General features: G+C 33.3%; 1 protein-coding gene across 2 annotated transcripts in view; it reads left to right on the forward strand.

The window, feature by feature from the left end:
* Nucleotides 1–15,409, forward strand: part of LOC132697345 (centrosomin) — a 54,718-nt gene that overhangs the window by 15,702 nt on the left and 23,607 nt on the right. For both annotated transcript variants that reach the window (XM_060662773.1, XM_060662772.1), the window contains exon 2: nt 7,531–7,583. In XM_060662773.1, the coding sequence (XP_060518756.1) occupies nt 7,531–7,583 (53 nt within the window). The remainder of the gene's footprint in view (nt 1–7,530; nt 7,584–15,409) is intronic.

Raw genomic sequence — 15,409 nt, forward strand, 5'->3', positions numbered from 1 at the left:
TACCCAAAACCTCATTGTGGTAAAAAAAGTATAGTAGACACGTTAATAAACTTTAGTCAGGGGATTATTAAGCACTACCAAATCAAACTCGCTACTAATAGTATATTATGCAACAAGTGCGGTAAAAGGCATTTGACTCACGCGTTTTTAAAAAACGAGTGAGTTAAAAAGTTTACCGAACGTGTTGCATACTTTTTCTACGACCGTCAGTTTTTGGGTACATTTTCGCAAAACAACACGAATACATTCACTGACATGACCGTCAGAATTGACAAACGTCAAAATTCAAATCGTGGGAAATATCTCCGAAAATATCCGATCGCTCCCAAATCCGTGAGGTAAAATTTCGGAAATGTCCGAAATGGCTCGGATTCGTGGGAAACGAAATTAGGTATTTTACGGGCGGGAGTAGAAAAAAATGTTTTTCTTGTATCTTGTTTAATTGTACCCCCCAGTAACATTCTCAAGTTAAGTAAGACAGACGTATACTATCGTAACAAAAAAAAGATAAGCTAAGATAAGGTGTTTTAAAAAGTTTTGATTGCAGCTAGTTTTGCAACTTCGGCTAATTTTAAGTGGTGATATGAATAATAATAACCAATTTTCTGTTTTCTGCATCCCCAAAAAATGATTTTAGGTTTGATAAACTTTTTTGAAAGTGGAAAATTTCCCGCGAATGTCCAGGAAATAGTAGCGAAAGCACTGCTGTGTGTACTGTTCAGAAAATTGTGCATGAAATAAAAAAACGTAATGTAAGAAGACTTCGCCGAAAACACAGAATCAGTTTTAGAAGAAATCTAATAAAACGTAGTGTTTTGGATATTGGAATTGAATCAGTATCAAAAGTTATAGGAATGTTGGGCTTTGCCTATAAAAAGGACTATAACCCAGGATTTTTATGTAACCAGTCACAGATGGTCAGAGAGTTCAGTTTTTAGAGGAATGTAGTGAAAATTTCATATCACAATTTAAAACAGTGATATTTTTAAGCGAAACGCGTATGTTATGAGTGGTTCAAAATTGGCAAGATGAGTCGGTAAATAGTGTCATCAGGAAAAGGCGATTTGGCAGGAAAAACGTTTCATTATTTTGCATGCTGGTTGTTCAACAGATGCAAGGGTAATTTTTTCTTGCACATCAAAAAAGTTTGAGCTATAATAATAATATGAACTGTGAAATGTTTAAAAAATGATCATTGTTTCATTCCAGGATAACTTACAAGACCAGCATTTCTCAGATTTTATAAGTGACTATGGGAGCCTTTAAATTTTTCTCGTATAACATTAAACAGTTTTTTCTTTTATGGTTTTTATTATTATATATTATGATTGTTTTGTCCATAATTTCCTGCACATTGCTTAAACTGACTCCCACTGTTTCCGCTTCTGCTTCCTGGCTGGCAAAATTTTCATTTTCTTTTTGTTACTTGAAATAATTATTTTGGATTAAATACAAGTGATGTTAGATACTTACTAAAATATATTGAACTGTTTAATATTGTTAATAATTGTGTTATTAATGAAGTTACCCAAATGGTTAATATAAATTTGTTTTAAATTTTTAACACCTGTTCTATCTTTGTGAAATTAGTGTTACGTAGTTATCACAACACGGCATAAAATAATCAAACTATTTTTCTTTCCTTCGGGTATATTTGTATTGCACAGCACTTTGGTAGTCTCTATGTTTTCTGACTTGTTTCATATAATTAGTGACCTTTGAACTTGTATGAAAAGATTGGATTTAAGTATAAAAGAAAATTAAAGGTACGTTTAAACTCAGTTATCCATATTACAACTAAGCTTTTGCAACCAACACGCCGCCGCTGGTAAAACGAAGCGGATGTTTCGTTGCAGCCATTTCCTTCATATTGGGATAAAGTGCGATCTAACGTTTCCAGACACGTCGATAAAAAAATACAAACGCAGCTGTTTTAAATATCTCTCATACCAGACACTACTATGCGCGCGACGTGATAGTACTATTACCTACCAGGATGCACTTGAGCTTATCGGGCAGTTTTCAGCTCGTTCAATTCACAAATACTATTCGTAGACGGCACGTCTGCGTTTTGAAATCCGGAATGATTAAAATTGTAAGCTTGTATACCCTAAGTCATTTTACGGGAACTGTCGCTTACGTGTGGCGGAAGTGCGATAGGAAATCGTCATTATTTTCTGAAAACTTAAAAATAGAATAAGGCGTCGTTGACATTTATTCAATATCTAGGCTTTCCAACTCCGCAGTTGAGTTTTTCTTGCGTTTCTGCGGTGAAATTATTTTTCGAGGCGCCATGACTGTAACTTACAGGAGTCAATGCTATTGATGGTGATAAAGTACAGCTAGGCGCCTAAAAAGGCTAGAGGGGATTTTCCGATACTTTACGTATTAGATAGTATTGTCGAGAAAAGTTTGGGAACTATTTATTTTTATTCTTTTGAATGATATTGCCTTAAATATTGTTGTTTTACTCCCTAGTCTAAAACACCAGTGTTTTTTTGATTTGCCTCCTTCTTAAAAAATGAAATGCTTTCAGAATTAATGTTAGGTCGTAATACACAATTATACAATCTTAATATTGTTGCTAATAAATGTATTTTTTCTACTCCCTACTTTAAAATACTGAGATCATTGGGCGTACGGCTTAAACTTGTTAGTCGTTTACTAATCACTTGTGCTTAAACAAGCTCGTGATAACACTTTAGTCTTCAAAAACTTGTATCATTATGTGGCATAATATGTAGGTAATATTCCAAGTTCCAAAACTGAAAAGCACTTCCATAATAGTCATAGTATCAAAATGCGTTTTTATGACAACGTTTCTGGATAATTATGGTTTGCCTCTTTTCACATTTCATTTTACTGCTTGGGCTAAAACGGGTGGTTCAATAAGTTGTGTTAACATACGTTAAAGATCACATTTGCAGTTTCTTGCAAATTACGAACTGTCTAATACTTTTCTTGCACTTTTTATAAAACTTCTAGATTCCTCCTGCATCGGTTTTTTTTTTACTCGAACTAGGTGGCGTTTCACCAATCATCCTGTTGGCTTCTTCAGAGCTTCTCTCTAATAATTTCCACATTAAAGATATTAAACGTTCTATCACAAAAAATACACTTCACCACAACCTTCCAATAGCAACGAGACCGAAAGCAATCCCACACTTGCCACTGTTATCCTTCCTTATATTCAAAACATCACTGACCACATATCGATAGTTCTAAAGGAATATAAGGTCAAAACCCGATTTACCACTAAATGAACTCATCAGCAGTTGCCGAACACAATCACTAAAAAGGTCATACAATTTTGTTCGATGAAACTAAAATTCTTGCATGTAATCAATTATTCAACCAACGAAAAATCCGAGAGCCTATAGAAATCTATAAGCAACCTATCAATTTTAGCCCCGACTGAGGTCTCTACCTGTCACCAATATGGGAATAAGTCATCCGAGACAGTGTGTTTATGCCCCTCATTTAGCTCCGCCCCCCTCAAACAATATAAGAGCAGGCAGGTACAGAGTAAAATGCGAGCCAGTTTCAGTCAAGAAGCCAACAGGATGATTGGCGAAACGTTAGCTAGTTCAAGTCAACAAAAACCGACGCAGGAGGATTCGAGAAGTTTTATAAAAAGTATTACAGTAACCTGTGGAAGTTTCTTTGGAAAATTAACTTTTCTTGTACATTGTTAAATTAAAAAAATTCACTAACGATTCAGTCAAAATACAAAATGTTTCTGTGCTTCATTAGTGCTTTTTAATAAATCTATGCTAATTAACATGTGCATGATAAGTCTTTTTTGAAACAAAGTGAATCATGTTATTCTCACCGATAATCAAATAAATATGTCCATATAACATTTTAATTGTAACAACTTATTTCAAATATTCGAAACAACAATAAAGTCTAATAAATACAGTCTTTTGTCATTATAAGTTAAGATTTTTTTTTGTCAACGCTGTGGTTTTGTTTAGAAAATGGCATATTTTCATTGCAGATATATTACGGAATATTAATGTAACATGTTTTCTTATTTAAATCGTACTGCCAGGCACATGTTTCTTACGCCCATGTGAAATCATTGTTAATAATATCCAGTCACTGTATTATATTATGTTATTAAGTTGAACTCTTGATTTTCTGCGTCGTTAGGAATTGGAACAGTAAATTTTATCGGTAAATGATTTCCAGATTTTCATTTTTTTGAGATGCAACTGAAGTATTTATTATATTAATTGTACGCATGGATTTTTCTGCCAATTCTGCCCTGTCTTATTTGAAAAGTTAAACCAAAATTATATAATAGTTTTGATCGAATCGAATTTAACGTTTCCCGATAATTAGTATCAAAGTGAACACCCTGTATATTATACTTCCATTAATTACTCCTACTATTTTTGAAGGTATGAGAAAAATAAAAAATAATTAGTAAGTTTTTAATTTTTCGAAAAAAATTGTTTCCTTTCTTTCTATTAAGCCCAAAATATTATTGAACTATATATAATGTTTTCAGATCGCATCTTTTAGTGCAAATGAAAATCGGCCATGCAAATCTAAGTTTGCACCACAAATACAAGTTTTCCATGCAAATAAATAATTATTTGAAACCTGTCGAGTTTGTTTTAGTTTCCTCAATTAGTTGGTTGTTAGTTACTTAACTTGCAACTCAAGCATGAATTTTCGATCAAAGAATTAATTGGTCGACATGATTTTACAAAAATTTGATGAATCTTTTTACTCCAACTTATGAAAAGACGAAAGAGTCCAGATTGTAGTGACCGAGGAAAATTTATTTTAAATAATACTTAGTATCCAATTTATTTTTCAAAAAAACTTTCACAGGCTAGTGTAATGCTATTTACACATCTTCTGGATTCTTCCTGCTTGGGTTTTTTATAATGTTTTAGTTAAGTTCTAAAGAAGCCAACACGATGATTGGCGACACGTTAGCAAGTTCAATTAATCAACAGCCGACGCAGGATGAATCCAGAAGACTTCTAAATAAAATGCTTGTGTCAAACAAAACAAATGTCCCAAGAGTTTTGTAAATAATATTTTGCTTCAAAAAAATAAGATGCTTCCTTATCATGTACAACTTCGTCAAGAACTCAATGAAAATGATTATCAAATTAGATCAACATCTTGTGAACAGACACAAGATAATTGTTTCATAGTCAGGAAAAATGGTACATAAACGTTTGGGGTGTTATATGGGGTGGTAAATACAGTAAGTGGTCAAGTTTACTTAGTCTTTTTAGAGCACAGCTTGCAAAATATGTTAAGAACTAGTCCAGTTACGAACTAGTTTAATAATTTATTTCCTCAACGGCGCATATGAAGAGGTGGTAAGATTAGATGACCAGTTAGTTTTTAGAACATGAAACTGGGGACAAGGGAAACCTTTCAAATTGTTTAATTATATTAATTTATTTTTGATGTTTAATTATAACTAAATTATTTTCGTATTACGTTTTGTATTAACATGCAACGCATACTATTTGAAAAAAGTACACTTAATTCGTCCCTGTAGACGTTTTACGTTCAGGTAATATTTATTTTGTTCTCCATCTTACATTATATTTCCGCAGGGTTTGAAATTTTTCAGTATTTCGTTCGTAAAAATGTGTATAGCTGAAAAAATACTAAGTTTAGGTATAGGGAATGCTCAATAAAATTGAAAGGCAATCAACAGTAGTAATTAATGGAAGTATAATATACATTTGATTTTTTCACGAAAATTAATATTTTTCGTTTTGACTCACCGTGTATAAATATAGGGTATTAGTCACAGGACATTTTTGACCACAAAATGTCTATAAATGTCCACTCAGTATAGACCACACTATTTGGATATCCTGTAGATATTTCTAGACTGGTTAATAAAATAATAAAAATACTAAAATACATTTTCAAAACTAAATAAGGAATACTTATGTTACCACTATTTCCTGAAAAACACATGAGGCAATAGAATAACCCAAACCGCACTAACCACCAAGCAAGGATCAAGCACACTGACTCGACTGCCGGCTTTTTTTTCTGCACTAGTGGTTGCTAAAAAGTCCCTCATTTTGATAACTAGATAGATAGATAGATAGATTTATTTAGCCTTTTTGTAGATAAAAAGTCTTTACAACAAATGACGCGTGAGTAGTTCAAAAGAAAAAAGAAAGGTTTACGCTGACAACTTGTGGTTGTTATTATAAGCTGACATGCAAGGAAATCCTTTTCTAATAATCGAAAAGCGCTTTTGTGTTTGAAACAAAGGTATGGCCTAGTTATGAATTTGACTAATTTGGTGATTTAATCAAATCGATCAAGAAATATTTACAGACGTACGATTTCTTCGTGGTTTCTTTTACATTTTAAAACGATATTTTTTTTCCGAGATCTCGGAAGTTAGGTTGATCTAAATATTCTTCATCCTCCACCACAAACAAAGTTGTTCAGTAGTTTTTATGTTTAATGAACGAATGAGCCATGGTTCGAACTTGCGAATTCGTGCCCGTGAAGTGTAGAGAGTGTACAAGTTTGTTGAACTGTTGTTAATTGGTCTGATTTGTATGTGGGCGTCGTTAATAACCCCCAGTTGACAAGGTCCTCGCCAGTTGGGCCCCGGCTTCTACGGAAATTTTAAAAATAGCGAAAATGGATTCGATTTGGCAGCAGACGACCGCAGGTGCGTTCTGGACCGCAATTTATACGCCCATCATTACGAGACCATCTTTTACCTTCCGGTCTTGATTTTTAAATCACCTTGTATGATTTGCTTGCTTTCAGCGGTTTTCTTGTTACTGTATTTTTTCTATCAAATGTCAACCTAAGCCCTTTGTAGTGTTAGCATTTGATTTTTACATCATCCATTTCATGCCCATGGAGTTAAGGGAGCCTGATGGATGGAATTGGTCACCCAGGTCCCTAGATTTGATTATAATGGAATTAGTATACTTAATGTTTTCATTTACATAAAATGGAAGAAGAAGTGCGCCTGTCTAGCTTGAAATAAAAGGACCAGGTATTTCAAACTATGTCTGTATGATGTAAACGAGGTTATAGAGAGAACGTTGTCACAAGTAGACACAGTCACGGTGATAAATTGTTGAACCTCGAGGAAGAAGTATTACTACCTCCTTAATTAGCGGCTTTCCCAAAGGCAGTTGTGCCTAGCTTCAATTATTTATAGAATGGGGCGTCCTTTTTTAATATTTATAGATCTCTTACTGTTTCTGGTACATACATTTCTTACTAAAACCAGAACTTTAAAAGGTTTTTGTGTTTCAACAAATTAACAAAGTGACGAACTGATTTGTACTTTTGTGATCCTTTAATTCCTTGTCTTATATTTATCGGATTTACTTAAAATCCGTCCTGTCGACTTTCGACAAAAACGGCTTTCGGCGTCTAACGAAAAGATCGTTTATTATAATTTTGGGTTTAAGGAGAAAGAGAAAATAAACATGCCACACATTGACAACAACAAAAATCAGTTGATTAGTTGATTGTTCTAAAAGTTTTTGTTTTTTGCAGCACCAGCCCGAGCCAGCTGCAAGAGGTGACGCTCGATCAAGATGCTACGTCCAGTAAGTAAAATTGGCTTTCGCACTTTTTTTTATCGAAAATCAAATTTCTCTTTTAAATTTATCAAGTTTTTTCATTATTATGCTCTATTAATGTGGGGTCCTTTTCCTCGTACGTCACATTTTATTAAATTGCATATTATGACATTGCCAAGACAGTATATTTTGCTTGCTGGTGGAAAACAATGCTTCAGTAAAAATCCTAAGCAATTATGGATCTGCCATTGTCTTTATTTGATTTTGAATTACACAACTTTTTGGGCAGTTGCATTACTGTCTGAATTTCCAGTATTTCTAGTATATTCTCTACATATTAATTTAAAAGTTCTAAATTTAAATATGTTTAGAGGTGACCTAAAAAAACTATTGGAAAAAGCATTTCACAGAATACTAGAATATCTCGAAATTGATGGAACTATGACTTAGCAAATAGTATATGATTGAAAGAAGCAGTGTGTTCCGAAATGTATACATGGTGATTAATAATGTACGCGCCAAAATGCAATCCTACATTAAATTCGTGTCAAAATAGTGATATTGAGCCGAATATGTCTAAATAAAATGTCACTCACTAGTGAGATACAGCGTGTTAAAGTTTAGTTCTTGCAAGTGTTACTTCCTTTCGGTTCTTTTGGATTCGTGGGTTTTGTTCTCACTCACATTCACAGGCACACACACAACAGGCCTTTCATTTTGATGATGTTTTTTGTATTGATTTTTTGCTAACAGACTGAAAAAATGAAACACATTTTAAAATCTTTTATTTAGATTAATTAATAGATTAATAAGTTGTTCATCCATAAACCATAACCTACCAATTCTAAATGAACTGTTTTTAAGTCAGCGATTTAAATTGGAATAAAATTTTACATTGGCAATATCTTGAAAACGATGTGTTTTATCGAAATAAATGTAATATCGTAATTCCCATATACAAAGGCCACGGAATTCCAGTTTTCATGTTGATATTCCAAAAAAATGTTGAACTATAATAATTTCGAGAGTTAAACTTTTACAAACTTTTCTCATTAAATATGCGTTAGAAAGATGTCGTTCACTGAGATACAGGGTGGCTCATTGTTGCACATCGTAAATATCCAAGTCAAATATTGAATGAAACTTTGAAACATGGCATTATTGTCGAAGGATTAGTCTGCAATTCACAAATAAAGTTCATCAAAGTCAAACGAAGGATTCGCGGGGAAACCATTTGTGAAATTCTAACCAATTTTTATTGATTAGTGTTTTTTATGAAGATTGTTTAATTTAGGATTGCTGTTGCATTCATTTCTAGCCACCCTGTATAATTTTAAATGACTCGTGAAGACAATTATAAATTGGAATATCACGAATTAAAAAAATTAGTTTTCTCTCTTCTTTTTCGATATTGGGAAACTGGTTAGTTCACGGTTATTTGGACAGATAACATTTTGGTTTAGTTCGGTTTGTCTGTTGCTTATCCGTTTTTTCCGTCTGGAAACAAATCTAACGGTAAGTGTTTCGTGTCCGCGGTGACAAAAGCGTTTGACAACTTCCACTCCTCAATACAAACTTGCAATTTAATACGGTAGTCGTATGCGAACATCAAACGTTCACGTTATTTTCCTTATTTTCGGCTTATACTAAAATTAATTCGACTTGGCAACAATTTCGGGACGTTTTGCCAACATTTGCCAGTTTTCCAGTTGAAACAGGGAGTAAACACCGACTGACAATGAAAATATGTTCGCGTTCGCAGACATAGTTTACGCGGAAAGGTAGCTAAATTGCTCGTCAGCGTGTAAATAATTTTCGTACCGGTGGTAACGCGTTCCGTGCGGAAAGTTAATTGCGGAAATATTAAGCACATTTGTTCGATAAGAATAATACAGAGAGGATGTTAAAAATAAATTTGCTTACAAACTTTAACGGTGCGTTCAAGAGGTGAAATAAAGTTCTAAATATGCAAGGGAATTTATTTATTAAGGGAGGTGATTTGTGGTTATGGTTCTTTTCCTGCATATTTATTTTGTTCAAAATCCAGGAAAAAGAGCACCGCATTCGAAGGAAACAAAATATTTATAGAAATTACTGAGTTAACATAAAAAAAAAACAAAAATTACCAAAATGAAATCTCACCCGCAAAATGGCTCCTAAACTTACAACTGAAAATTTTTAAAACATTTTCATAGCCGTAGTCAATTGTTGCAATTGTGGAAAAAAGTATGAGCTGAGAGTCATTTGCGGTATTTGCACTTTTAACGTATTCCTAAAGGAAGGTTTGGTATATACGACGTTATATTCTTTTTTAATCTGCAACGCGAATCGATTTACCAAAAAAGATAAGAAACAAAAAACTGGCATCTTTAAATGCTACGAGAAACCGGCGCGTACTTCAGAAACTTCCTGTATAGAAGGCTGATGCAAAAAAATTATCAAGACGAGTTTCTCTGAAACATAATATATGTATATTCATAATATGCTCTAATAAAATTCACATGTTATTTGATATTTGATCAATGTTGCGGATATGGATTCCGAGTATTTTATTACAACATTTTTGAGTACGGAAGAATAGTTTGTATGTGTTGGCGCACAACTAAAGGAGAGGATGAAAATGGGTATAAAAATCACCATCACCTCTTCCAATTTAAGACCCTGTATGTTAAAAACTAAGAAGTTTTGGACCCTAGTTTATATGAACTTTTACCCTTATTTTGGGTGGCAGAATACGTGGTTAACATATTGACGTCCAATTTCGGGACAATATATAATAATAATATTATATTATATAACATAATAATATATATACTTCAAGTGTACTTCCAAACTTATTGACGATGTACCAGCGGCCAAGTTGGTTGTGAATTCCGCAAGGTCTTTGGTTAAAAACCAAATTTTAAATATCACATATGCGCAGTTTGAAAGTTACTTCATAAGGTCCTGTATTCTCACCATTAGGCAGAACCCCCATATCTCTACTATTTGGTGTCACCCAAATAATTTTTATCAGGCTGCCCACGTAAAAATTTTTCCCGATTTAAACTCTGGAAAAACAAACTTTGTGTAGCCGTGCGGCGTTGTAATGGCCGCCGATACGTGGAAATGTGCCAAACTCAAATTTATTATTAAATTTTTAAACGGCTAGCCAGCTCGTTCCTGGCGCGTGGGTCGTGTAAAATGCGTCGAATGTGCGAATTAAAATGATAAAGAGCTAACTTTATATTTTTAAAGCCAGGGGTACACATTGTTTTTTTTTTTTAATAAACTCTTTTCAATCTCTTCAAAAATATTTAAATTTGGTTGAGTAAATATGTAAAATTTAAACTAAATACTTTAAAGGAATTATTTATTCAAAATAAAAAAGTAAAAATTGCAAAAACAAAAGCACTTGCTCAAAATGCCTGCTAAATGAATATTTCCAAAATATTTCAATAGCCATAGGCAGTTTCTATAAATTTTGCCACTTTAAGTACAGATTTAGAGTCGTTTGCAATATTTACAGGTTTCACTTCTCCCCTAATATCTTGAAAACCATGCGAGTTACTAAAGGAACACGGCAAATAAAACATTTGCATTTTTAACAGCTAACAGGAGCGCACTTTTTTTTGTCATAAAAATGAATTTTACAGTTTGCCGCCTTGTATTTAATAAAATAGGTTATTCAGGATCCTATGTTTAGTGTACACTTTCTGCTTTAATATAACTCCTAAAAGTTTGGTTAAGCAGAATAAGCATCTTAGAACTATATTGAGTATTGAATCTCCGTAAAATGTAATTAAATGTATTTACAAAAACAAGTCTATGCTTGCAATCAGTATTCAGTCTATATTAAACAAAGCCGCAAAAGTTTTTTTAATAAGGAAAATTATTATTATTACGTTTATACGACTCGCTTGATAGCTTTTTTTTAAATCATAACGATAAACCCTGTGTATTCCATAAGAATATCTCTAATTTATACTAATATATATTCTTAACCCCTATTATTGCAAGCATAAAAAAAATTAAAAAATGCTTTTTTGCTCTGAAATTATTTATTTTGTTGCGCTTAAGATTTAAAATCTAAAGTCTGTTCATAGATATAAGAAAGTGACTAACTGATACAAATTAAGGAAAGACCCGGGTAAGAATGAAATATGGCCGAATAGGTCCGTACTTTGCTTAGACTTTAATAATTTGGGATTTTGTTAGGTTAGATACTAAACAATATTTATTTATTTATGTATGTATTTATGTTTAAATCTAAAATAAAATTGCAAATTATTTTTATTACCTACTCAAATTACTTGAAATTTTTCACATAATATATCAGTATTACTACCGCTATGATCGCCTATTCTAATTATTATTTCTTCTTCTTCTTCTTCTTATTTTAAGACTATGTTTTGTGTTTTCAAGGGAGCAGCCTAAGTTGTGATTCCGAGGTCCAGCTCTCATACCAGCGCTTTGGTGGTCTTCCGGGAGGTCTGCTTGTATTAGGTCTCTCTTCCTTTGCGATTTTCGCCAGTCGATCGTCTTCCATTCTATTCACATGACCTCTCAATGCTCTCTTCTGCCTCTCTTCTAGTTCTGGTCCATCTCACTAAATCCGTCACACATTCTTCTAATTTCATTGCTCCTTATTCTATCTCTTAGCGTTTTCCCTGTGATCGAGTATAATGTCTTCATCTCGGTCGTTCTAAGAATCTGTTTAGTAGCTGCAGTCTCCGCCCTCGTTTCTATGGCGTATGTCATAATAATTATTCTTTGTTCTATATTATTTGCAATATGGATATACGATTGTTTTATATGTTTAACAGAATTTGGCCAACTTTGTTTGGAGGCATGTTAAAAACTTCAGTTTCTATAAGTTTGAGGACATTGGAGTTAACACGGGGAAAACATTGTTACGACGAATGGCAGACTTCTTCTTCTTCTTCACGTGCCATCTCCGCTGCGAAGGTTGGCAATCATCAATGCAATTCGTATCCTTGAGACTGCAGCACGAAACAATTGGTTGGAGTTACATCCAAACCATTCTCTCAGATTACGCAACCATGACATCCTTCTCCTTCCGATACTCCGTTTACCTTGGATTTTACCTTGCATAATCAGTTGTAGCAATTTATATTTTTCTCCGCGTGTAATATGCCCCAGATACTGCAATTTTCTTATTTTGACCGTATCCATTATTTCACGTTGCTTGTCCATCCTCACAAGTACTTGTTCGTTTGTCATTCTGTCCGTCCAGGATATCCTTAAAATTCTTCGGTACGTCCACATCTCAAAAGCTTCTAGTTTATTCAGGCATTGTTTATTCAAAGTCCAGGCCTCCACGCCATACATGGCAGACTTCAGTTGGTGCCAAACATGTTCAATGGGATTAAATATAGTGGTTAAGTGGAAGCTTTAAAACTGTATGCCCTAGATTTTTTGCATAATTATCACAGACGTATTCCTTTTGTACGTTCAAACTTTGTAGAACCCCAATTAATTGCTTTTTGGTATAATATTCGTGAAAATAAGTGTCGTTATTATACATGTAGTTTTGAATTGTTGCTTTTGTGTCACATGAGGAAGGGATTTTACTCAACTGTCTACTGTGATAACTTGCATTGTCCATTACAATGACGCTCTTAGGAGGAATGTTTGGAACTAGTTTGTTTTTAAACCAACTTTCAAATAATTCAGCGTTGGTGTCTTCATGGCAATCCAGAGAAGAATATTTAATCTTTTTCACAGACAGAGAAAGTCCATTTGGAATCCAACCATCTTGAGAGCCAGCATGCAAAAAAGTTATTCTTTGACATCTTTTTGATGGCGCGTTTGTTTTACACTTATCATTTGATCACTTTCCTATATCTATGAACAAACCATATCTTTGAAATCTTTTGTTCGTTGACAATATTATACAATTTCCATGCATCCTAGGTTCATCTGTGGATAAGTTGAACGAAAATATGCCAAACTGAAGACTTTTTTATTTATTACACCAAAGAAGGGTCTAACTTTTGAAAATTTATCATTTTTATCCAACACATTATTGTCAGATAAGTGCAAGTTTTGCTCTATCAATTGGAGTCTATTGCAGCTCATACATTTTTATAAAATTAATTCCTTTGTCTCCATCAGTGCTAAATATGTGGCAATGAATGATAACCCGAGAGCAATAAAATGCCTACAAAATTTAAAAGTTCATTTTTTGACAACGAGAATTCATGGCGGGTATTGTCTTGAGCATATTTTACCGAAATTTTTAAAATCAAATCAATCAGTTCGTCATCATAAAACAAAAAAATATTTCAAGGGGAGTTTCTCCAGAAAGCCTATTTTTTAGTTCCTCACATGATTTAAATTTATCGGATATAGGTGTGTGAGTGTACTCAATCTGACCTTCCTTCCATTTGATAGTAGAAGCAAGCCTGTCGTTTGCAGAAAGCATACGTCTTCTTTTGAATTCCAGGGTTTCATTATCTGATGAGTCCCATTCAGTTGATGAATTACAGGACTGTTGAAGGATAGCTGTATCATTCGATGTATGTAACTCGAAAGTTTCAACTATATCAGTTGGTTCCCTAAACTCTTGTAGATTTATGTTATCGTTCATATCTTCTTCGTCAGTCAAGGTATCCACGTCGGCTGGAATATAGACCGCGCCAATATGTTCTGTAAATATTTGTTCACGTTATTTTTAGCATAAATTTACAAGGAATGGAATGCTACAATACATAAGAATACGTAAATCCAAATAATACTTACGACTTTCATTGTTATTGTTCTCATCCGTCACGATCTCCTCCATAGCCGCCTCTAATTCCTTTTGAGTCAAATACCTCGGAAATGCCATATTTTACGAACTGTAATGTTTACTGCACAAGGGACGAACTAATACTAAAGAACACGCTAATTGTTGGATGTTTATTCTATATGCGCTGCTACTGGCAATAACAACTGGGACAAAATGGGTTAATGTCTGACGTCGAAATATGACTAAACAAAGTGGATGATAGGAGATACAATGCATCGAATGGTCAATTTGCTTATAGTTTTTTATAAATAATGTGCTGTTATTTTTGAAAATGCTAATGTAATGTAAGAGTTGATTTTAGCAGTCGGGTCTGGCATACCTTCATAGAAATATTTACTTTTTTACTGGCGATAGACTGCCACAAGGATTATAAAATCCTCAAATGTATTCCTTTCGAATTTCGAATATAAGCTTTTCATTTAATTGACACTCTATCTCTCTGACTCTAAAGTCTGGGCATAGAGTGGGGCGATCTTTACAATTTTTTTTGCATCTTTTATAGAGAGATGGTAATTCACATCCGGAAAAGCTAACCAAAATCTTTAAATTGACGATACTGTTATATATTTATTATAGTAATTATATTGTAGATAAAATATGTCCTTTAGTTTAGTTTTCGTCACCACGGTATTTCTTTATTTATTATTTTTTATTTATTATTGGACTAACGATAAACAATCCTACAATATATTTATTTATTATGATTCTTACGGACAGAGTTCATTTCTACATATAAACTTGTACAGCCAAATTACAGGTTTGGCTGCTATAAAAGTAAAACAGTATCGTAAAATACTTTACAAGTTAATATGAAAAAATTAAAATAAATGAAGAATGAAACGATGAATGAATTACATCCATACTTGGTCCTGTGGTATGGTACAAAAAATGTGCTATCTAGACGAGTTATTTGTATTGATGCCGTTTTTCACAGAATGCAGCGACAAAAACAACTGCAATTATATTCTTGATTTTCCCTATATTTTTTGTATTTTCATCTTTCAAATTGCCTAATTATACACCTATCTAGCGGGCGGAACGTGTCATTTTACGTCGTTTC

This window comes from Cylas formicarius, unplaced genomic scaffold (assembly GCF_029955315.1).
Source record: "Cylas formicarius isolate icCylForm1 unplaced genomic scaffold, icCylForm1.1 PGA_scaffold_1__22_contigs__length_36826433, whole genome shotgun sequence".
NCBI classification, from domain to species: domain Eukaryota; kingdom Metazoa; phylum Arthropoda; class Insecta; order Coleoptera; family Brentidae; genus Cylas; species Cylas formicarius.